This window comes from Anser anser (genome assembly GCF_964211835.1).
Source record: "Anser anser genome assembly, chromosome: 2".
NCBI lineage: Eukaryota > Metazoa > Chordata > Aves > Anseriformes > Anatidae > Anser > Anser anser.
Window position 1 is genome coordinate 105,840,291 of NC_139721.1, and position 25,180 is coordinate 105,865,470.

At 38.7% G+C, this 25,180-nt stretch overlaps 1 protein-coding gene across 4 annotated transcripts in view; it reads left to right on the forward strand.

Moving 5' to 3' along the window:
* The first annotated feature begins 229 nt into the window (after window positions 1-229).
* CUL1 (cullin 1) overlaps window positions 230-25,180 on the forward strand; it is a 49,465-nt gene continuing 24,514 nt past the window's right edge. Inside the window, exons 1-4 of one of the 4 annotated variants that reach the window (XM_083825656.1) lie at window positions 455-480; window positions 5,003-5,113; window positions 14,347-14,637; window positions 24,233-24,407. In XM_083825656.1, coding sequence (XP_083681782.1) covers window positions 14,498-14,637; window positions 24,233-24,407 — 315 coding nt within the window. In that variant the 5' untranslated portion in view covers window positions 455-480; window positions 5,003-5,113; window positions 14,347-14,497. Of the gene's footprint in view, window positions 253-327; window positions 481-5,002; window positions 5,114-14,346; window positions 14,638-24,232; window positions 24,408-25,180 lie in introns of those variants that run through there. The other 3 variants (XM_083825658.1, XM_083825655.1, XM_083825657.1) reach the window with 3 other exon arrangements.

Below are 25,180 nucleotides of genomic sequence, written 5' to 3' on the forward strand. Positions count from 1 at the left end.
GACTCTTGATGCAATACAGACGAGAGCCTCTCAGTTTAGCTTAATAATGCTAGACAAGGACTCTGCCTGGCACAACTTTAGCAGTCATTGGAGCTTTGGGTACCGTGTAGTTCAGTACCGCCTAGGACAAGCTAGGAACCAGAGCTCCCAATAAATACAAAAGCATCAGCCGTTTGGTCGTGGACGGGTGAGAGTCCTGACACTTCAGACTGAGAAGTAAGAGGCCGGTGCTGTGTCGGCGGGGCCCGCACGGTGAGCCCAGAGAAGAACGCGGGTCTCGGGCCCAGGGCCCGGCCGCGGGGCTCCTTCCACCGCGGGGCTGCGGCCGGGCCCTGCCGGGGCACGGAGGGGCGGGCCGGGGCGGCGCCTCGGCGCTCTCCGGTCCGCGGCGCGCCGGGGGGAGGCGGCGGCGGATCCGGGCCCGGCGGAGGCGGAAGGGGCGGGCGGCCGCGGCCTGACTCTGCGGGACGCGCGATGCTGGTGAGCGCGGGGAGGCCGCGCCGCTGTGGCGCAGCGAGGCCGGCGGGGAGGCCGGGACGGGCCGTCAGGGGGGAGGCCGGCAGGGAGGGAGGCCCCGCCGGGCCGAGCCGGGTCGAGGCGGAGCGGGGCCCGGCCACGAGCCACGCCGCGGGGAGCAGCGGCAGGGGAGGCCGGGCCCGGCCGCCTTTTTTCTCCCCGGCGCGCAGCGAGGAAGGGAGGCAGGGAGGCGGCGGCGCGGGGATCCGGCCTCCGGGCCGGGCCGGGACGGGCGGGGAGGCCTCGGGCTGGGCGCTGAAATGCGCGGAGCCGGCGGCGGGGAGCTGCGGGGACCGGGCCGCCCCGCCGGGCCCTCCTGCAGGCCCCGGCCGTGCCGTGCTGGGCTCGGCCCAGGCCTCCGCTCGCTCGTCCCGAAGCCCTTTGGGCTCCTCCTGCGAGCTGCCCCGCCGCGGTTTTCCAGCGTTCAGCCGCCTTCTCCTCGGTCCTCGCCGCGCAACCTGCTCTCGCCGTGCCCCAGCCCAGCCGTCCCGCAGCCATAGCGGCGCCCGCGGCTGCCCAGGAGCTGTTGGCTGTGCCCAGAGAAACCCTGCTGTGTCCCCAGCGCCGTGGTGTCTCCCTCGGAGTGCTTCCCTCCTTATCACCTTCCCCAGGTCCCCTTGCAGTCAAGGACTGTGTGCTGGACTTTCCCTTGTTACCTCCTGCTGTTGTGGTGCTCCCAGGGAGGGTGCCCCTCAGATAACCTTTTATCTGTTTGCTTGTTTATGTATTTATTGCCTCCATCCGGATGGCTAGTCCTGCAGTCTTTTGCCATTGCAACTAATCACCTCATTCATCTCCCAGTAACTTTGTCTGCCACTGAAAGCTGACTGTGTCCTCACTGGGATACTTTCCAATCCTTCTTATTTCCTCTTACCTATATTCCTTAATCATCATTGTTCCCTTATTGCTTTTCCTCTTTCAGTTTTCTTCCCCTCAGTAACTGTTCCTGCACCATGATTTTTTGCTCTTCTGATCTTATTTTCCTGTCATTAAAACCTTCCTTCTGATCTCACCTAATACTCTTTCCCTTTGACATATTCCTTTCCTTTGTAGACTCTCATGCTGTCTCCCCCACTTTGTATTTAAATCCTCCAGCTGTGCCTTTGAGGAGAAAGGAATTTAACCCTAGATTATCTGTACACTTGTCAGTAAGCACTAGGAGGACACAGATTACTTACTTGTTTTACCTCTTTTGTTCTCGTTTGTTTGTTACTGGCTTCCTTAACAACCTTGTTCTCCTATATAGTGTTCATATATAGTCACGTGTCTTCACCCTAATACACACATACCCTAATGCTAGTCTAGAAAAAACTTCTGTCATAGGCCGTTCGTTCCTCTCGGTCCTGCCAAAAGGCTCTCCATGGGGACCAGAGATATCCAGTGTTTGTGTGCCTTAAATTAGGCCAAATATTGTTTGTAGTACTGTACTGTGAGTTGGTACTTGGTTGATATGGTGTGCATTTGGGAAGCATTTGCTTTGGGGAAGTGGTAAGATACTTCTTAAGTACCACAGTATGTAGTTTTGACCCCAGATATGCTTGCAGTGAACAGCTGCAATGTTGTGTGGTGATAGTTAGGAGTCTGTGTTGCACTTAAACTTGGTGTGTCTGGTGGTGACTACTGGAAAACAGGCTTTTCCCTCTGCTTTGTGATTTCCCTTGTTTCTCAGTATTTTTTGCCAAATTTTTTATTTTATGTCTGTCTCAATTGCTTTGGTTAAGACTGGTTACGTTTCATGATCGTACTGTCGTAATATATTTGAGGTGCGATTTAAACACCGAATATAGCTGCCCCAGGGAGGTGTGGTGAATACGTTGAATCTTGTGAGTACTTTGTACAACTAACTTTAGAAACCAGGTTTGGTGTCTAATGTTAACAGCTTGTTCTTGTTTTTCTCAACTGCGTACACACAAATCCTAGTAACTTGACAACATCTCAAAGCAACTGAACTAGGCTTCTGATCTGAACTACCCCTCTAGAGGAAACTTTTTCGATTTGTTGATCCAGGGATCATATAGAGAATGGTTTCATAGTTTAGGCACCTTAATTAGGCAATACTCACCCCATTGCTCGATTGACAAAACAGTTGCACTGTTTTAACTAAATTACTCTCCTTTTACCACAGTCCTTTTCCAGTGGTTTAAACTTGCCTTATACTTTGGGCCTGTTATTTAAACTATGGGCAAGAGAAAATTGCATTGCTCTGATTTAAATCATTTTAAGCTAAATTGATGTACACCCTTAGTTGGATACTGATTTGAGGGTAGGTTTCTAGAATTTAGCTTATTCTCAGTCTTGGGGTAATGTCTTACATTCTAGCTATGCTGTTATGAAGATAATACTGGGTCCTTTGAGGAAGTTATCTCAGATATTCAGCTTAAAAAGTGTTTTCTTACAATTTATATGTGAAGGTCTCTGAATACTGCTTTTCATCTGTTATCTTTGTCAAGTAGTGTCTAGTTTTGCATAGTCACACTTATTTCAGTAGAGCCCAGTTTAATGATGAGTCACATCCTGGGTGTCAGTTGTTATGTGGATTGGGTATACCTGGAGTTTTCTGACACTGAAACTTTTTTTTCTAATTTTCCTAGCAGAAGAAGCAGCTTTAAAGATGTTTCACTTGCTGTTATACCACTTTTAACATCCAAAGTATGCATCGTGAATGTGAAGACTGAGGATTGCCAGTATGCTATAGGTGGATAATGATGTCATGTGTACTATACTTTTCAACCAGGATTTTCTAACTCGCTGAGGGCAGAAGCAGATTAAAGTGTAAAGTGGTTGGATCATGTCCGTGCCGCTGTACTTACCATGTTGTCTTAACCTGGTTTGCCTGCTCTGAGGGGAAGGGGCAGGTGTTGAACTTCAGCAGGTCTGTGTCGGGAGGACGTGCATGGGCAGCACCAGCAGTGTCTAGGTTAGTACAGTCTTCGTGCTCCACAGAGCTCGAAGGAAGATTGAGCATGGAAACCTTGGAAGTTCAGCTGTTATGTTAACTTGTAGCCTTACTTGGATGTTCTTTGTGTGCTTTAGGAATGCTTGAACCTGTTTTAAACTGACTACGTATGTACTAGCATTGTTTTCTTTGGAAAGAGCAAACTCATAAACTTCCTAATTATTGTATTTTTTTCAAGGTAATCTCCATGTAAGGAAATGGTTGTTGGAACCAACATTTAGAGGCCTAGGTAAAAGTTGTAACCTCTATAGGGTGCAAGCAAATTTTTAAAATTTGTTGTTGAGACCACTGAGTTTCTCTTACTTGCTAAAGAGGAACATTGATTAAGGAAGAGACAAGAAAATCAAGAAAATTTAATGGTTGGAAAATTAAAGAGAGCTGTAAAACATACCTTCATTTGGATTTTTTTTAAGTCACTTGCAATTTTATTATAAGAGAGTTTTTAAATGGAAGAACTACTACAGATTGACTGTTGACGGTTCTACAAGAATGCAGTTCCAGCCTTTTACAGACAGGATTAAATAACGTGGTAATAAAGCTGTCCTGACCTGATACGCACCACTATGGTGCAGTAACTTACAGCCTTACTTTAATGTAACTACAGGGTTGGAACACTGTTAGATTTGAACACTTTCTGCATTACGAGTAGATATATGAGGTTTTAATCGGGGATTAGTTGCAGTGCAGCTTGTGGGAAAACACTGTTTTAGGACATAATCTATGTTCCAGTGGGTAATTTTCAGAGTTCTCTTTTTACCCACAGAACCTCTGATGTTACAAAGTCACAACAGTGAACTGGTTCACGTTGTGATGTGACCTCTTCTTATAAATGACGCTGGTCAAGGTCAAATATATGCAATTTTTAACCAAATATTTATTACATTCCCCTTTATTTAATGCAACAATTCTCAAGTCATTCTTTATCTAAGAACCTTGAAAAAATGGCAAAAAAAAAATGAAGCTACTGTGAAAATAAGAAAATAATGACTCCACTTTGTGGTTCAGGAAACTGATAGAGAATCATATCCTGTGGCAACTTTGTGCAAGAGTTGGGATTTCTGATTTCTTGTATTTTATTCTAAAGATGGCCCTACCTTTCTCGAACAAACAGTATAATTTTGATGTGGTGCTCTTCCAAAAACTAACACAAAAAAGAGGAGATTGATCTTTTTTTTCTTTCCTTTTTTTTTTTTTTTCTTCTTCTTTCCCTTTGATTATTCTGGCTTTGCAGTCAGGAGGTTCGCTGTTGTAGGTTGGTCTGGCAGGTATGAGGCATTGCTTGAAATCACTACTAAGAACAAAGGATCAAATACATATTTTCTCTGTAAGATCTTCCTAGTTGTGCAGTAGGTTCCAATAGCACTTCAATACCCTTGACATCTGTTTTTTATTAAATTAGAAATACCGAGAGGTGGTATAAAATGCTTGTTGACCTTGGTTTCATTAGATTGGCTCTGGTTAATGTTGCTTTATGTCTCAGACTTCATGTTACTGTGAAGGAGAAACTGAAACTTTTTTATCCTCGCACAGGACACTGAGGATTGAAGGCTTTTGCCACGTGGGCAGCTTCTCACTCTGCTCTGGTAATGTAGTGATATTTGGAAAACAGAGATGTGCTTCTCTTCTCCCGTTTTCGTGAAGGTACTGGTCGCCTCAGTTGTTTGAGTCATTAGCATACAAGGTAGACAAAAATTAGTGCCAGGATCCTTTTTAAAAATAAAGCAGGAAGGTATGAGAATTTGGGTTGTTAGGAATTGAATTTCAGCCATAGCTGAACTTGAGAACCTCTTGTTTGTATTTTTAATTTGCAGCTGATGTAACTTGGCTTTTTATTGTTGTGTGTTTAAGGTTGGACAATGTCTTGATGCTGATTGGAATTCAGAAACGAGGCTAATGGTGTGACCTTAGTTCACCCTGCTTTGCTCTGTAATTTAAACTTAATTTCATATGTAAATTTGCAAGCTCCTCTAGTGTCACAGCAGTGGAAACTATCATCTGGAAATTTTATCTTAAGTTTGGAGGACTTAATTTCAGATAGGGGAAGAAGAAGGGTTTTAGGGAAACTGTTTTTGTTTTGTTAGGCACTAGTCTTTCCATATTGCTTTTCGTGGTAATAATGTCACAGGCAAATGTTTTGCTTGCTTCTGGGTAGTCAAGGGAGATTTTTTTTTTTTCACCGTACAATTTAAAACACTCTTCTTAAGAAAATGCAGATATTTTTAAAACAGTCTGTTCTCTTACTGCCCAGGTATTTTTCCAAAGTTTTGCTGTCTCTGAAAGTGTGCCTTTGTGAAAGTGCCATCATTAAGAGGAGTAGCAAAACACCCAAATGTATGTGCTTAAGCAAATTAATTAAAATTGATTTTGTTAAAGCTAAGCCTGTACTAGTAAAAAAGACTTCATGGTGTGAGCTAAATCAACAAGAAGTGGGATTTAAGTGTGGCTGTTAGCGGTGCACAACAATTTTAACTTCTACAAAGTTAAACTGTTTCACTTCTGTACCAGCCATACCTGTTGCAGTTATTGGGAGTCAAAACTGATTAAAAAATAGCTCAAGACGATGCTGAATTTATATGGAACTCCCTTTTTGTACAGTAAAAATTCTTTGCTATGAGGAGATTAGATTTAGGGTTTTCACAGTTCAGATAAGTTGTTTGAACCAGAAAAATCATGTATGAATCCCTTTTTAGGCTTTAATGAGAGCATTCTCAGTCTTTTTCTTGCTGTCTCTGGAAGTAAGTAGCTATGCCTTGTCAATTTCTAGGCACCTGGAATGAACTAAACAGGAACTTGACTCTTTTTTGTGAACAGCGTTCACAGCACTGTACGCTGTTGGAAATGTGCATTGCTAGCAGATACATCAGTGCACATAACGTGGACTTAAGGTTAGGCGGAATTCAAATGTAGAATGTAAGCCTGAATGGGAGGGGAAAATGAATGGGGGGAACATCTTTTTCACAGCAGTGTTTTTTGTCACATGCAGGAAATAAACGCAAGTAATTGCAATGTTCTTTCATTTTGTTGACTATTGTAACTATATGAGTTGGAATTCTCATTGCTTCTGAATGAAAGATTAGTAGGAAGGTTAACGTAGGAGGAAGCTTTTCAGTATTTAAGCCATGCACTTGTGATATATTTGGTCATCTGAAAACTTCAGACTGTTGTAAGACAAATTAGTGTGGCCATAATTATTTTTAAACTGAACTTACAAGCTGCATTACTTTGATTAGATGAGCTCTTGCAAAGGTAAAAAGATCAAAGGTGCTGTGAAATTAATAAGCTATTGGGAAGAGATTCTACCCTGAACTGGCTGACACTTCTTAACAGTAGCCCTTGCTAAAATTAGAGATAAGAATCACCATTGTCCAAGAGCAATATGAAAACTTTGTATACAAACGTTATTACAAGTGAAAACTGCTATTTGACTCTTAACAGGTCAGTATGAAATCATTTGCTGTGGTGCACCAAATTCTGTTACATTAGAGAGGGATTTGTGTTGGCATTTAGAGACTCACCCTGAACCTTCTGACAGAGGGGATACTGTTACTGAAGTGGCCTTTCTGGGCCCAAGACTTGCTGGATGGAGATCTATAGGATCACCATAAAATCACCAAAAATAAATAGGATCACCAAAACCAGCTTATTCAGTTGGTTTCAGGTAAAGTTTTGATGGTAAGCAAGAGCTCTCAGGAAATCACTTTATGTAAGAATTGGCTGTACAAGGTCATTAGGGTCTCTAGGCTGGCCCAAGATATTTCGGAGTTTCCAAAGTCTTCTGTGCTTGTTCGTGCTAAATAGAATTCGCTACAACTTCCCACTGCTGATTTTTCTTTGTAAGAAAAACAAGGTGCCTTATTCTGTCTTCTGTAAGCATGTTGAGTACCTAGGATTGTGGTTTTTTGACTTCTCCACCCTCGTTTCCCTTTGTTGCATCTTCCAGACTGATTCAAGAAATGTAATTTGATACATGTTGTCTGTCATGGCATGTGTGTGTTAGAATATTTTAATGTTTCTCTTCTGGTATTGACGTAATTTTTGGAATAACCTATAACTTTTTTTTTTCAGTTGTTGTGGTTTCATTTTGCTGGAGCACAGTGGAAATGTCTGCTGTAGACAGATTCTCCAGATTTTGATTAATTACACATTTGTAGTGTGTGTGATGTGCTAAGGACACTATGCTTGTTCCTAGTCTTGCTGTAGGGATTGAGTTATTTTACATGTGTAAACTGCCTGCCTATTTTAGTGACCTAAAATACTTCTGGACAGAAATGTCAATACTATAAAATGTTGTATGCAGGACCATGGTTCAACTAAGCTATGTTACATTATAGTTTTGAGCTCAGAATGGTAACCTCCACTGAAGTCAGGTAAACACAAAATAATTCATTTGGAGGCACATGGTTATAGAAAATGTCTTTGAAGTCAAAAATTGTGAGTGCAAGTGATCATAGAGACAAAATAGAATTATTTCTCCTTCCTCTTTCCACCACATCAAATATTAATATGTGCCAGAGTGGAGGCTGTGTCCTATAGGATTTGAGATGTTTAACTTGAAAAAAAAAAAGTCCAAGAAACAGTTTATATAACTGTTAAAGACAGAAGTAAAAGGTGAAAGTGAAAAGAATTTTGTAAGTTTCTGTCCTCCCTCCACACAAGCCAATGCTTGTGTCTATTTCACAATGGAGATTCTGTCTTACCTCCCTCTACCTCTAGTTAATCTGTATATTGTTCTCAGCTCTGTGCTTTGCATTTTCATGTCTTTACAAGGAGTTTGTGCGTACGTGACTTCAAAAGGAGTCCTAAGACTTCTTTGTAGGATTTTGCAACGTCCTATCTGTGGAACTGCCCATGTTTGGTAAGAGGGATATAAGAATAATAAATTGACAGCTTTGGTTATGAGAGGGGTTTGGCTTATTTTTTGGTAAGTTTAGCCTTGGTGTAAAGCAATAGATGTGCATGTGGATGCTTATCGTAAGGCAAAGCCTTGCCAAGTAGTTTGATGTGGTAATACTTCAGGGTCGCTTCAATTATTGTGATTTCAAGTTTATTGTAGCTAGAGTTAATATCTTAAATCATTTTTAAAATAAGTACAAGAGCAAGCAAATAACTACCATGTTAGAATAAAGGTAGTGTTTAATGTCCTTCTGATTGTGTCTTTTGAAAATACTTCGTATGTTGTTCAGCTGTATTGCGTATCCTGGGTAAATAAATAGTTGCCTCAGCTCAGTGTAGAGGTAGCAGAGACTCTAGGAGAGCAGAACTGGTTGGGAACCTTTTTGAGAGTTGCTGCTCTTCTTTTCAACAAACATCTGTTGAAATTCTGGATCAGATGTGCTGAAATAAAACAGGGCAACAGGAGAGCAGGGTAAGATAAGACAGAAGTTGAGCTGGAAAAATGGGGATGAAAGAGGATGGCAAGAGGAATTTCACTTTGAATTTTTAAGTGTGTGGCTGTGTTAAACTTACTACTTTTTCTTGTCTTTTGAAGCCAAAGATTAAATGTTTATTATGCTTTATCCTTTGAGCACAGAGGGCTGTTCTGTTGCTTTTAGTGGTTATTTAAGTGAATGTGGTCACTGCACCAGTTTTTACCAACGATAACAAACTGTAGTTAGTGTCCAAATGAACTTGTGATGTACTTTTGTTACTGGCAAAATTTCTTTCATCTTTAGAAAATGAATTTGAGGTGTACAGGGGAAAACTTTGACTTCAGTATACATTTGAAAAATTTGGAAACCTCAATAACGTTGAAGTCTTTGAACTTTAAGATATCAGAGTGGTCTCCCGCTCTGCTATGCACTGGTGCAGCTGCACCTTGAGTACTGTGTTCAGTTTTGGGCACCACAGGGTGAGAAAGACATAAAGTTGTTAGAGAGTGTCCAAAGGAGGGCAACAAAGATGGTGAAGGGACTGGAGGGCAAGACGTATGAGGAGCGGCTGAGATGCCTTGGTTTGTTTAGCCCCAAGCAGAGCAGGCTGAGGGGAGGCCTCATGGCGGCCTGCAGCTCCCTCACGAGGGGAGCGGAGGGGCAGGCGCTGAGCTCTGCTCTCTGGGGACAGCGACAGGACCCGAGGGAACGGCATGGAGCTGGGACAGGGGAGGGTCAGGCTGGGTGTTGGGAAAGGTTCTGCACCCAGAGGGTGGTCGGGCACTGGGACAGGCTCCCCAGGGAAGCGGTCATGGCACCCAGCATGATGGAGTTCAAGAAGTGTTTGGACAACGCTCTCAGACATGTGGTCTGATTTTTGGGTGGTCCTCTGGGGGCCCAGGAGTTGGACTTGATGATCCTTGTGGATTCCTTCCAACTAGGATTTTCTATGATGATTTTAGTGGCATTTGTTTCACCATAGCTTATTACTGGAATTAGACAAAGGTTGATTTAGAAATAGACAAGGGATTATTACTTAGACATGACTGAGTTTAGGTCCTGTCTCTTTACAGGTCTGATAGCTCTTTTTTTCTTTGTAAGTTCTTACTGAGTCAAGAAGCTATCAACTTTGAATTCTATCTGTACTTGTTTTTACTGTTATTGAAGTAAACTACATTTAAATCTGTAGTTTAGAAATACATGGTTATAAGAGACAATGGGTGGTGCATAGGCTGTGTAGCTGTGAAGAAGAAAGCTGTTGTGTATTCAGACATCAAAATAAGGTAGCAACTCCAGCATATAGCTTGAGATGCTGTAGTCAGGTGTGTTTTATTGTGTTTTTTAGATAATCTCTGAAAATTAACCCTACTTTCTTTGTATAGGCCTCATTCAACATACGTGTTGTTTCCCTTATATGGGGTAGCTAAAAGAAAGTTTCTTAGGTCAGCAAAAACGAATGATGCCATTTTAAAGTGAGATTTCATGCCTTGCATATGAGGTGTGTTCCTCCTCCAGCCCCCAGTAACAGAAGAGGAGAATAACATTTCCCTCTGTCATTTGAGGGCATTGTTCTAAAGTTTGGGGAGAAATATTACTTCTTTTTGATGTTGGCATAGGCAGAAACGACAAGGTTATTTGACAGTCCTGTTTCAGTTATGTTGCTGGAAAGCAGGGTTAAGAAGTGGGCTGTTGAAAACTGTCATATTGCTGCATGAAGTTGTCTGTATCAGCTGGAAACTGCAGAAGTAATTTTTTATGTAATTGTCGCTGGTCCTGGAGACATAATGCAATCTGAATTCACTGGTCCAGAGCTACTGAGCAGGTGATGTAACTTGGGCCGGTAGTCCTGTCTGTGACCTGGTCATCAACAGTCCATTTGCTTTGTGGTTGAGCGAGAAGGTACAGTGACAGTCAGTTCAAGTCTGGCTTGTACATACTCCTGCTAACATCACTTCCAAAGGTGAGAAATCTTACTGATGAAAAGGTTATGACTTAAAGTTGAGCTTTCAATTCATCCGTAGCCATGTTTGGCTCTTGGGAGGGCACCTTGCTCTTGGAGGTTGCACATAGACTGAGCTCTGGGAAATGGTGGACTTCTAAACTCCTGTTCTTTGTTATAGTCTCTGCATTTATTACTGTTTTCTCTATCCCCCAAAGCAGTGAGGATTGCAGCAATGGATTTTTGTTGTTGTTTTTGTAAAATGCTGAAAGTCAGAGTATTGTATGATAGCAGGTGGCGTGCATGGTGTCATGTTATGTAAGTTCTAAAAGCTGAAACCTTTTTAGCTAATGAGAGCTGTTGCAGAAGTGCTATAGATGTCTTATTGTCCCTTCTCTTTATTCTCCCTTGTAAATTTGGTGATAAGGACCATGGGTAACGAGACACAGCGTAACTAGTGTGGACCAGACTTGGTGAGGTTTTGCGTGCAAGAATCACAAAATTAATTTTGAAAATTACACTTATCCGTAGCAGTGAAATAGAACTTCATATTTTCCCTGGGTGCTTGTGTGTAATAATAACTGTGCTATGCAACAAAGCCTCGTTTTCCCTTTCTCTCTATACATGTAACACCATCTTAGTTGAACAAGTAAGTGCAAACATCTGCTTTTATAAATATGCTTTTGTAACTATTCTTATGCAGTGAAACTCCTGTTATGGTAATATATTAATAATTCCCTTTCCATTTTTCTGCATATGAATGAATCTGGAAAAAAAAAGTAGTTTGTATCATTATTCATCTGTTGCATTATTTACCAACTGTGTTAACTAGTAACTAGAAGAAGTAAATGTTTTGAATCTGTGCAGTTAGTAATATGGTAATATTCCATAGGAAGTTAGTGATATGATGTTAACATTCTGTAGTTACGCCTTTAATTGTAAAATTCAAATTGAAAGATAGCCAAAGGATGGTAATGTAATATCACATACGGTAGAAATTACTGTTTCTAAAGAAAATATATGTAGTGGACTGGATGAGAAAATAAAATGAAAATCAAAACTGAGTTCTTTCTTCATGGCATTTTTTGTTAATGGCTACATCTTGACTTAAACACAGATTATTTTAGGGGGATGCTAGGGAAAATCAGTACAGTGTGAATGAGGAACACATTGATTTTACAAGATTATTGAAGAAGGCAGCATTTGTAGATGCACCAGGGTATGTAGCAAGATTAGGAGGTGCTTCATTAGAGAAGTTACATATTTCTGTCATACGTATGTAACTGCATCTGTTAGGCCACTGGTTACAACAGGCTTGCATGGACCTACTGGCACCTAGAGAGACACCAGAGTAAGAACCCTGGGTGTTGCTTCTCTCTGCAGCCTGCCTGGGAAGGGACCTTGTCCCACTCATGAATGATAATAATAGTTACTGTACTTTCTTTGACCTAATAAGGGGTTGGTCTTCTCTTGTGAACTTCTATACATGAGTGAAGTGTTCTGTATTAGTTATACCAAAATATTTTTACTAAAATACATTCTAATTCCAGGCTGCTAGCTTTTTACAGATTAGTAAAAGTGTCAGGGTCAGTTGCATTTTACAGGTTCTGATAGACAAGGAGAGTTGGTAGGCTGGTAGCTGTGTCCTCTCTTGCTTGTGTGGAGAGTTGAAATAGTACTAGGTTTAAGGAACCAAAAAGTTTCTTTTCTCATGGATTCAAGAGAGAAAGTTAATTTTGTTGCTTTGTATTGCAGTGCTGACCTAGGGTTCAAGGTTGTGGGTGTGTTACATGCACTTCAGACCATGGCCATTCTCATGCAGTAAGAGGCGAGCGGCCACTTGTGGACCTTTGTTCTTCCTGGTGTTCATTGCTAAGTTGTGGAAATCCCATCATTTTTAGTTTTGTGGCAAGTTTGTTTTCCAGAAATGAAATACAAATAAGGTGTGATCTGTTTTACAGTGCAGCATGGTGATTCACGTGTCTCTAACAATCAGTTTGCTGTAACTATAGAAGCACAAAACAGCAAAGTTAAATTTTAAATGTACATTTTATAAGATACATATATTGATTGTATTCTGTTTTTTCTCTCCTAATTTTCCAAGTAATTGTTGCTCATGTTAAAAGAAAAAATAGCTACAGAAGCAGTTTCTCTGATTGCAACAAGTACTGTCTCATTTTGCAGATTTACATCATCTAAATAATTCTACATGTTTTTTACTTAGAATTTGAGATTTAAATACTTGTGGGTGATGGATAGTAAATGACTATGAGGAATGTTAGCTTATGTGTTATTTGGGTAAGGACTGATTTGCTGACTGAAAAAACTGAATGTTGTGTGTTCCCCTTTCCCAATAATTTGCAGGGGGAGCAGACAGGTAGGGTATAATATTATCTTTAATCTTAAACTGTGGAATCTGGAGTGCAACATAAAAAGTCTAGAAGTGGCTGTGACGAAGTACCTATGATGTATTTTGGATCCTGGAAGTATATCTTCATCTTCCACTGCTCAGAGGTCAAAAACAAATAACAGGGTTTATCAGGTCTTGGCACATACTATACTTGAACTTACAGAAGGATTCACATGGCCCTTTGCCAGCAGACTCCATAACAGGACAGGTTTATCGTAGGGCTGTATTCTTTTTTTCTGTAGAAGCATGGCAAAGAGTAATGATATGTTTCACTGTGTTTTGAGTATTACAACATTTCAGTGAATGCACTCAAGGGTAAGTTGATCCTGATTTATTACAACTTGATTATTGTGAATTATTTTTTTTAATCATGTTACCTCCTTTGTCACTCTAGGAAATCTTCTTAATTTGGTTGCTACAGAGGATGAGCCATATTAAAATTGCAAATAAATTTGGAGGACTTGTAAAAATGGATCTTTATTCTGTGCATTCAATTAGTTGTTCTTTCTTCTGACCATTATTGGCTGCATGTTCTCTTGCTCATACAATGACATTCAAGGAAGTGATGTTATTTTACTTAACACAGAAATTAATGTAAGCATGTATCTACCAGACACAAAATTCTCTGCTCCCAAAATACCTTGGACTTTCAGATTACCTGTGATAGAATCTCGAGTCTAGAAGAGTTTAGTGATAAAAGAAGAAAAATAATGATATTAAATATCTTGTGGTTATCTTGGATATGTATCATGGTGTTTGTTAAACCATGAGTTATCACAGAACCATGAGTTGGTGTGAAATAGTGGAGGGAGGAAACACTGTTGTGTAGGGAGCAAACACTTCATGTCAGGATAGTGTCTGCTGCTTGGAACAATTATTTCTGTTACATTTTTTATTAGTGTTAGGTTTTTATTGTCAACTGTGCTGACAGAGGTACCTATAGGCTTTGGACAGATCTGGATACTAACAGTTGCATGTTGTAGTGAATTGCTGAATTGCAAAATTAAATTCCTTTGGTTCTGGATCATGGATTTCTCATCTGTGTAAATGAAAATGTTCCAAAGAGATCACTAATTTTGTATTTTTTACTCTAGTACTAATGAATTTGATTGGACTGTTTTGTAATATATGCATCTTTTTTTTTTTCCTTTTGCAGATTTTCTTCCTGGGAAGCATTGCTGTTTGCATATAAAGAATATCTTAGAGTTACTGCAACTGAGTTTAGAATGTTGCTTTACTTCTGATTCTGATGGAGGAATAACCAGATCTCAGGCTGCTGCACTGGAAGACTTTGCAGGAAATACAAAATGTCGTCTAATAGGAGTCAGAACCCGCACGGACTTAAACAAATAGGTCTTGACCAGATATGGGATGACCTAAGAGCTGGAATTCAACAGGTTTACACCAGACAAAGTATGGCAAAATCCAGATACATGGAACTCTACACGTATCCTAGCATCTAAGCCAATTAGTACTTTCATTCTTTCACTGTTGGTAGATTAAAAATAATTTTTTACATTTTTAAATTCAAAATTGCTTCATAACAAGTTGATTTAGTAATGTTTAAGAATATATTTTTATTTTGAAGATCAGCCTTTTCTGTTTAATGATCAGCCTTTTCTGTTTACTCTTACTGGCAAGTAAGCAGAAAGATTCATTGTTCTGGAAAACTCTTAGTTATGTATACTTCCGAATTTCAGGTTTGATTGTGATTGTTTGATAGAGCACATATTTAAACTTTTTATTAATTAACTTTTTTTCCTTTATATGTTAGATTTTGGCATTATTTTGTGGGTCTGACTTGTAATGTCCAGTTACCTTGAAAAATTTTCTCTTCTGAACCTCAAAATAGTTCTTTAATCTGAGTTGTTTTTATGATTTTTCTAGCCGGTGTGAGGATGTGCACAATGGATTTCTCTTGAATTGCTCAGTCATATCCAAGAGCTGTTGAAGTTTTCCAGCATCTCCTATTCTGTAGATTGTTGCTGTGTTCATCCTTGTATGTGTATACTGAACTACTACTTGGAAAACTTCAGGAAACTTGTTTCTGTCAGGTAGTGTGTCAGGATTGAGGTCAAGGAGTTGAAGGTAACTCCCACCCTCTACTCTGCTCTTGTGAGACCTCCCACTTGGGGCACCATGTTCAGCTCTGGGGACCGCAGCACAAGAAAGAAGGACATGGTTGTATTAAAGCAAGTCCAGAGGAGGGCCATGAAGGTGATCAGAGGGCTGGAGCACCTCTTCTATGAAGACAGGCTGAGGGAGTTGGGGTTGTTCAGCCTGGAGAAGAGAAGGCTCTGGGGAGACCTTACAGCAGCCTTCTGGTACCTAAAGGGAGCCTACAGGAAAGCTGGAGAGGGATTCTTTGTCAGGGAGTGTAACGATCGGACAAGAAGTAATGGTTTTAAACTAAAAGAGGATAGATTTAGATTAGATATAAGGAAGAAATTCTTTACTCTGAGGGTGATGAGGCACTGGCATGGGTTGCCCAGAGAAGCTGTGGATGCCCCATCCCTGCAAGTGTTTGAGGCCAGGTTGGATGGGGCCTTGGGCAACCTGGTCTGGTGGGGGCATCCCTGCCCATGGCAGAGGGTTGGAATTAGATGATCTTTATGGCCCCTTCTAATCCAAACCATTCTGTGATTCTATGATCTTCAATCACTGATTTTTTAAAGAGACATGTGCCTCTTCCTGTATTACAGATTCAGTGTTTAACTTAAGTACATTGTTTGGAAAGTGATAAATCCTGCTTTTGTGCCTTTTGTAAAAAGTGACAGGCAGTTGGATTTGACGAGGAACCACAGTAAGATGAAATCTCTCACCTGTTCTCTGTTTTGCATCTGTTGGTCAGTATTCATTCTAAGAACCTTCTACTGCCCAGTAGACTTAAGTACTGTTTAAGAAGATTGTGGTACAGCAAAGTGTATAGACATATGACAAAAGAAATTAAATAGTTGTATGCATTTCCTTACTTCAAGTAATTTTGATAGTTTTCTTAATTTTTGGAGATTTTTATTAAAGGTTATTTTTCTGATACATAAATTAATCTTAAAATTGTTGTTGGCACTTATTTGGAATTGTGCCTCAAAATTTAGTCTATTTTTGTTAACTTATTTGAAGAGACAGCTTAAAAAAAAACAACAGTGCAAGGCAATATAAGTCAACTAGTTCTGTGGTTCTCTGGACTTTCTAAGGAGACAGAAATGTTTGTTTTCTGCATGCATAATCTCAGAGCAGGTGTTTTCTAAATCGGAGTGTTTTCTAGATCAGAGAATATTGAAGAGGTGAACCAAGAAATCTTGTTTCTGAATGATAATTCTAAAGACTTCAATCCCTACTCTTTCAGATTCCTTTGTGCTTCTGATTTCAGGATGTACTTTTTTTTTTGGTCAAATGAGACCATGACCAAATGTTTTTTTTAGCGCAGCACATACTCTTGTGATTCATTTTTGTCCCACCACCTATGTCAAAGCACCTAACCAGAAGAGCAGTCCTTTAGAGAAGGTGTGATATTTTTATTTACTGCTCCTTGCACAGTTATGATGGATTGTACTGTAATTACTTTTTGATATATGTTCTTTGTTTCCTGTTGAGAACTTTCTTATAGAAACAAAATTCCTTTAGAATGGTGCTTGTTGTTTTCCCTTTTTTTTTTCCTTTAGCAATAATTAGTTTGGAGGCTGTTAGGAAAAGGACTAGGTTGTAAAAGTCAGTTCTGTAACAGTGATGAAGTTTGTGGAACCCGGGAGAAAACCAACAAATTTTGATATCACTGCACAGGACAATTTTGATATCGCTGCACATGAGAGGGTAGTTTACTGATAAGTTGTTCTGTCTCCCTTATACAAAGGGAAAATGAGCTCAAGCCACCGTTCTGCAACAAAAACAACAAAAGAGGAACCTCACTTGTTGCAATAAGTCAGGGAGTAGTATTACCAATGTATGCAGAGTATTTCTCCATGTCATTTGATCTATTTTGACACAACTGGCAGTGGGTCTGTCCAAGAAAGCACCATCCTTGCAAAGCAAGTTGTGAGCTTCTGAACTCTTGATGGAACATCTATTACTTTGTTTACTCTTATAACAATACAAATAAGAACAAGTTGAATAAGTCACTTACATTCATGGCCATCTCTTCCCAACATCCATCTGGCAATGGTAAAATATTTGTACATCTTCCATTTTACTATTTTTTTTTTTACAGAAGCTGTTGACAGTTTTTTAAACTAATTATTTGATAAGTCTGTGATTTATTTTCCTCAGATGATCTGGGATTTCTGCACATTCAGATTTAAATCCTGCAGTGGAGGGAATGAAAAGATTTGGTAACTTGCCCTGTTTTATGTATCCTAAACAGATACTCAGACCAGGTATTAGACTATCAGAAAACTTTCCTGCGCTATATTGAACTAGCATGAATTTTCACAGTGGCTTACCCAAAAAGCTGAATAACTTCTTGAAGTTATTCTTCTCTTCCTCAAAGAAGTCTTCAATGATCGATGAATGGAAAGCTCAGTGGTTCACCATTATTTCATACCTGTGCACTTCTTATTTGAAAACTCAAGATTTTTTTGTCATAAACTCATGCTCTTACTGTCTTACTTCACAAAACATAATCTGGGAAGCGTTTATAGATTATTTTTAGGCAGTGTAATTATTTTATACGTATGTTGAACAGAGGAACCTTTTTGTTCATTTGTAATATGTAAGGAATGTGTTCAGCTGGGGAGAAGAACTGTTTAAGGATTCTAGGCATCATTAATTTACTGTGAATAAGATTTCAGTCTACGTGAAGCAGAGAGAGAGAGCTTAAAATGTTTTAATTGGTAATAGGAAGAGTACTATGGAAGGTTTGATTATTTTACTGAAAAGTGCATCTACAGTGTCCAAATCAACGTTATTATATTATTGTCCCTTTATTAACAACTTGGCAATTATTTTTGAAAAGAATTGTATTAGGTATTTTAAAGTAAGGATAAGTAAAGGTTAGGCTTTTCTGTCTAATTTCATTATTTTATGAACATCTTTCCCTTGCTTCTAAATTTGCTTACAGTGATTCAACTTTTTAAACTTACTTTAATGAAGTAGTAGTTATTGATTATCCCTTGCATCAAGTAATTGTACATCAGAAAAGGTTATTGTGTTTTTTTCTCAGATTTTAGCACGCAATAAGGGAAAAACATTATTATATATATTGTAGTATATTTACATTCTAAAAATGCCAGACAACTCAGGATAATCTCCATGTTCATAAAATAAAATATATAAATACATGAAACATGTTTTTGCCTGTGGATAGATTCAGCACCAGTAGAACATTTTGCCCAAGGAGAATCATGAAGTTATTGCTTCTTTTGTAGCCCTTGTCCTGATAGCTTTTTACTGAAATTCTTGTAAGATTCTTTAGTTAAGATTTTTAATAAGCAGAAGTACGTTAAAACTGTAAGAATCTTTTATTTACTGATCCCACGAATCTGTTGTTACTGGGCAGTACAGCATCTTTGTTGTTGTTGTTGTTTTTTTCTTAACGGACCTTATTCTTTCTGTACAGTAAAAGATACTGGGATGCTAGGGTATGCAGTTCTTAAACCTCAGAAACAGTTCCACTTTCTTCTGAGATTCTAAGCTATCCTTTCACGTTAATGGCAAATTGAGGTTGCTCTGTATACATCAAAGCAGCCTCCACTGTGCTAGTAGTAATCCTATTTACATTCAATACAATATTTCTTAGCATTTCTTGTGTGAAAGTTAGAGCTTATGTGGAATGTGAAGGTAGAAGTAAATGCATTTGTGGTAGAAGTAAATGAATTTGTTTACTTTTTTTGAAGGGTACACATGGTTGTGCAGAAATGTAGGTATAATGGTGCAGTCTTGTGTATACTTATAAAAATTGCTGCTTTGGTTTTAAAGAAGTGCAGAATATATTTATATTAGTGTGATCAGTTCCTTCTTTATTTTTATCTCTATGCTGATCGCTTGCTGTTCTACTTGCTTGTAGTAACCAAGAATATTCTGTACAAAATCAACTTCTGTCAATGCACAGAACTTTAAACTTAACCTCAGTTATGGTGGTTCTTACACATTGACATAAAGACTACACTTCGTGTAGCTATTTGAGTTTGAAAATCTGTATTTTCCTTGTAACTCAGTGCTTCTCTGCTATTCTTTTGGTTTTATGCCACGCAGATGGAAACAAGAAGTTGTCTATTAGTCTTTAGATGGCTTTTGCTGGAAGTTTCTCAATCTCAGACTTACATAAATGTATGTGAATTCAATTATGCCTGGATTCTCATAGCAGCATGCATGGCTGATTCTGTAATAGGTCCTACATTCACTGCCTCAGTCTTTCCCTGACTAACATGGGTATAGCTTAACAAAGCAGTAGTATGTCATATAAAGACTTAAATGTGTAATTGATCATAGAATAAATTGTATTGAAACTCGGAGAATGTGTGGGGCTGGAGCCGATGTCTTTTTTGTTTGACCTTTGTTTGAACTGCTTTGTGGGGTATCTGTAACCTTTCCTAACTGAATTAGCTTAAAAATGGGCTCTTGCTGATACCTTCCTGAAAAGAATTAAGGCTTCTGGTTTTATTTTTTGGTCGGTTGTTTTTTTGTATGTTGTTTTTTTTTCCTTCCCATTGCTATTCCTCAGAAAGCTGAATTTCAGGTTTAAAGCACTTGTTCTGAAAAGTGACTTGATCTTGGCAACCTCGTCATTTCAAAAACCTGTGCAAAATTTCATTAATCTGTTTGTTTTACGAGGTGTTAAAGTCATATAGACATGTATACTTCTCTTAGAATTTCTATTTATGCACGAGATGGTTTTGTGAAATTCACCCGACATAATCTGGACACGTGAGTTGAAGTGACTTTAATCTGTCTGAAGAAAATGCGTAAAGCAGTTCTCTATTGAAAATGGTAAGCTGAACTGTTTTATTGAAAGTGGTTTTACAAGAATACAAAATTTCCATAGCCTTTCCTAGCAATTTTTTGTTGTTGTTGATGTTTTCAATAACTTTCTGTATGATGTTCTTGCATTACTTTGGTATAATTAAGGAAAATGCAAATTTTTGACAAATCTATAACTAATCTGAACTTGTTTGTGTCGACCTACTCTTAAGGTAACAGCACTTGGCATAGAGTTAATTACTGATTTAGATATGTAAAATAGCAAATTTATGCTTTATCTTCATTATAAAGAGACTGAAAGCAATAACAGAAAAACTCTGGTTAGAAGGTGGTTTGGCTTTGTCTTCTTGTTGTAAAAGCTTTGTGGTCATTTCACTGCCATAAATAACGTAGCTTTGTGCTAAATTATATTATTTCTGCTTACCTTTCACTTCCTTTTATTTTTACATATCTGTACTCCAGCTATGCTATTTTCATAGCAATATGGGAGAACTTTGGGGACCCAGCTGTGCTACTGAAAGGGGAATCAGTTATTACCTCAGAAGCACAGCTTTCTTTATATAAATTTAAAATTAGAGACTCATGAAACTAAGTAATTCACACCCATTGGTGTAAAATCTGAGTGTTTTCCTGTTGTATTCAATTACAAAATTGATACTTGTCTCCCATATTTTGTCTGCACTTGCTCCTTGAGGAAAAAAAGCTTCATGAAGTATTTTGGTACTTTTCTGGGGAAAGGGTTAGTTTAGAGGTGACCATAGCACTCTCAAGCTTACTGTTTTCATGGTGTACTTGCTCAAAAAGTTTATGCAGTACTGCTGAAAGACTGTTTCACTTCCCCCGTGCTGACACAGAAGTTTAGAACCTCTCAAGCATATGATCTGGGAAAAGGAAAAATGGTTAGTTGTCATGGCAGTCGCTTCCTCAAATCCACACTGAATGTCTGCATGAACTCCTTTCCTACGAGAAAAGTAGGTGGCAAGGATGGAGATTAAGCCTTCCAGGTGCATTTTGTTTGTCAGGATTGTTTCCTTCAGTAGGTATGTTGTACAAAGCCATGAATTCATTATGAAATGGTAGCTGCTTAGCTTTAGAAACCGGGTAAAGGTTGTTTTAAAAGCAGTGTAAATTGTATTGAAGACAAAGATGGTAAAATTAATTTTAGTCTTTGGATGCTTCTTGAATCACATTTTAGAGAGTTTTAGAGAAGAATAAAGTTTTGAAAGGTTTTTCATCTCAACTTACACAATACTGAATAAATTTACAAACTTGCTTTTCGTCTCCTACCTCAAATCTTAATTTTAGATAAATAAATCTAATTCCTCTTTCACTACAAAGATGACATAAAGATTCATCTAATCCTTAAGATGGTTTGTCCCCTTGCTGAACCAAGCTTGAAGTTTAGAAGCCAGAAGCTTTGGGCACAATGCAACTTCACTGTAGTGTAAGCTATTGATAAATTAATTTCTCTGATTGTTGTAATATGTTAATCACTATGCAGAACTGTGCAAACATCCACAGAAATGTTTCCTAATAGACATTTGGGTATGTACTTGACTTCCAAAGTACGAGGCAGTTGAAGGAGATTAGTTTGCTTTCTGCAACCAAGAAATATTTTTATAGCATTCTTCTTGTGATTCTCAGATGGACTGGCATGTACTTTGCTGCAGGCAGCACATCTCTGATTTTGTTTTGCATATGTCAGTCTTTCTGTCAGTGGTTGGCTTTACCAGACGGGGATGCAGATTGTAAACAAAGCCTAAGAGAGTATTCTTTTATGCATAATATGTCAAAGAGTTGTTTGCACTTACAAACTGCCTTCTGCACAGGCAAACTGTAACTTCATTTTGACTTGCGTAGAACAACTAAAATAGAGTATTTGGAAAGTGCCATCTTGGACACTTTGGCTAGTGAGACTCAAGCTGGAACTACAAGTAAAGGTGGCTATTACTGGTATATTTTTACTTCATCTCTGAGGTGATTACTGTAAGGAATGGACAAAAGATCTCAAAATCTTTCTCAGCATTTACTTTACAGGAAGTCCTGGATTTAACAGTAAAATGTATGGGGCTGAAAAAAAGCTTATGTCTTCTAGCCTTGGTCTTTTATTTTTCTGAAGGCTGTTGGGATGATTGTTGGAGAAGAGCAGAAAGAGTATTATTATCATCAGGCTGTATTCACAAAAAACATAAGAATTACTCACCATCTGGGTTCCTTGTATTTTTAGGCTTGATCAAAGCCACTTGGGTTAGGAGAGCTACGAGAAGGAGGAGGCAGAACTCCAAGCTCAGTATTTAGAAATCAAAACCCTAAATTCCTTGCATCATTATGGAGGGACTTCCCATACACAATCCAGAGCACCTTAGGTTAAATATTTTAAAGTTAAACTGTGAAATAAGCCCTGCTTTTCTTCTTCGTGGGAGGGAAATGTTTTGTATCCAGAGAAGATTTGTTGTACTGTATAGCATTGCTCACTTGAATGGGGAATTCTGAAATCTGAGTCTAGATGATAAAAGCAGTGACAGTGCCAGGAAAGTTGAACAAACAAGTAGCTAGGAGCTGAAAGAAATCGATAATGTTCAGGTAATAAGTGGCTGATAAGAGATTAGGAAGCTGATAAAGCTTTGGTTACTAAGCACAAATAAAGGTTTCAAACTGTTGTTTGCTATCATTATTTGGCACCTAGAAGAGGTAACACAGGTAAGGACTGAGGTTATAATATACATTTTCAAAAATGATTAATTTTTGGCAAAGAGCATTATCGTTTTGGGTAGAATGAGATGACTTTCTAAGCAAGCATGTGAGTATAGGATAGAAAAAAATTTTTCTTTTGAAATTCATCAAAAAAAATTGAGTCTCTTTCCTTGTGGTGTAGAGTACACTCTGAAGCTGAAAACCCAGTTTAAGATTCTGAGTTGTTTATGAAATATTTCTTAAAGAAATTGCAAAGGAGGTAACTGAGTATTTTTCAGATTTTTTTCTGCTTGAGCTTTACTGTTTAAATACCAGCAGCAAGTCTGTTATGACTGTAATGGACTGTGTATTTTGGGTTTCTAATTCCCTTGGTATTTAATCACACTGATATCTTTCATTTTATTGTGCTGGTCTTTCAGAAGGGAACGAAAAAGCCAAATCTCGGCAATATACTAATTTCCTAATGTGCGGCATACCATGGGCAAAGCCTGTCTAGTGGTTAAAGCTTGACCCAATAGTTAAAACACAAGTTAAAGCTAAATTAGACCTTTTAGATCACTTATTACAACATTGCTCTAATGAGAGATGTGACTCAAAAGCCTGCCCTTAGACTATCAGTAGAAGCATGACTGCTCAGTACCTTTCTTCTTGCTGGCTAATTGTTTATTGAGTGAGTCATCACAGTAACTTTTGTTGTCACATCATCAATGTCCAGTTGCATTCATTGTTACTGACCTAGCTTGTTTCTTTGTGGAGTGCAGTTTCTTTTAGGATGCTTTCTTACATGAAGTGTTTCAAGCAATGTGATTTCCACTTACTACTTTGGAAGAGTTCTGAATATTTGAATGTGTGGTGGTGGTGGTGGTTTTTTTTTTCTTCCAGAAAACAGAATGTTCTCCTGAAATGTCATGCTAACAGATACAATAAGTCTTCCAGGTTGTACTAATATGAGAGGAAAAAATACTGCAAGCAGATAGTTCAGTTACGCTTCTAGCTGTAAATTGGGTTTCGTTGAATCTCATCATGAAGTTCTCTTTATGTTGAGGAAGGTGTTGAAATTTCTTTCTCTTCATATGAAAGCTTATGTATGTTTAGAAAGCCATTATAATTCATCAGATAAATTCAATTCAAACCTTAAAAACAACCTTCTCAGAAAATTCCACTACTTCATTTTGTTGGTGGTCTTGTTAGGTAAATTTAATGTTCCTATCAGTATTTGCAGTGCAGTCCACAGTGCACACTTCTGCTACAGATAGTTCTGCTTAAAATTACTTTATTTTTCTTAGCTTTGATTTTATTTTATGTGAGTTAATGTAATATATGGTGAAGTCATTTACAGTAATACAAAAATAGTTTCTTTAAATTAACTTGATTTTTTTTATTGTATTCTTAATGTCCTGTGCTCACACATACATATTCCTTAACTTCCTTGTCAGTCACGTTTATAACTACTGTACTAGTGTACACCAGTCTAATCAAGCACGTGGAGCTGGAGTACCTCCTTCTAAATCAAAAAAGGGCCAAACACCTGGAGGTGCTCAGTTTGTGGGTTTGGAGTTGTACAAACGCCTAAAAGAATTTCTGAAGAATTACTTGACAAATCTTCTTAAGGTAAGATGGAATGTTAGATCAATTGGTGATTGTAGTAATATGGGCTGACTTGAGGAAAAACTTGTACCAACAAAACTGGAACCGTGTGCAGTCATTGGAAGTAAATTGAATGATCTTGAAATCTGCTTTCATCTCAAGCATTACATTAAACATTAGAAGGTATTGTAGGCTTTACCTCGGCATAAGCTTTTTTTCCCCCTCTTCCTGCCAAAGGGGTGTGTATGTGTGTTATAAAAGTAACGTTATATGTCATCTTAAATTGTCCTGTAACTTGTACAAGTATAGCCAGACTTTCTAAGCTGTTAACCAGCATATTAGTAGTGCTGAAAAAATGGCTGCCTGTAACGTTGAAAATGCCTGATGGTAGACCTTAATTTATTATAATTGATACATTACTAATAGAGCAATGGGCTGCATTGTAAGAGAAAATTTTCCTATTTGTTTTTGGAAAAGGGTTCAATATTAAGGAACCATGCTTTTGATTTTTAGGATTTTAGTTTTGAGCAACAGTAAAAGAATTCTTAATCTTGAAGTCTACCTTGTAATTAATTTACATGGCTGCATGAAGGTGTCTCAAGGTTTTATTCAGAATGCATTTCTGTTTTATTTCCATGTCAATTCAAACTGTACTGGTCCAGTTTGGAAAGATACCTGAATCTCTGCATAGTACTTCTCCCTCACCCTAGCACACTCATCAGTGCAGCTGTCTGTTTCTAATATAGAGCCATCTCTCTCTTTCAGGAGAGAGCGTCTTTGTCTATGCTTTCCTTTCA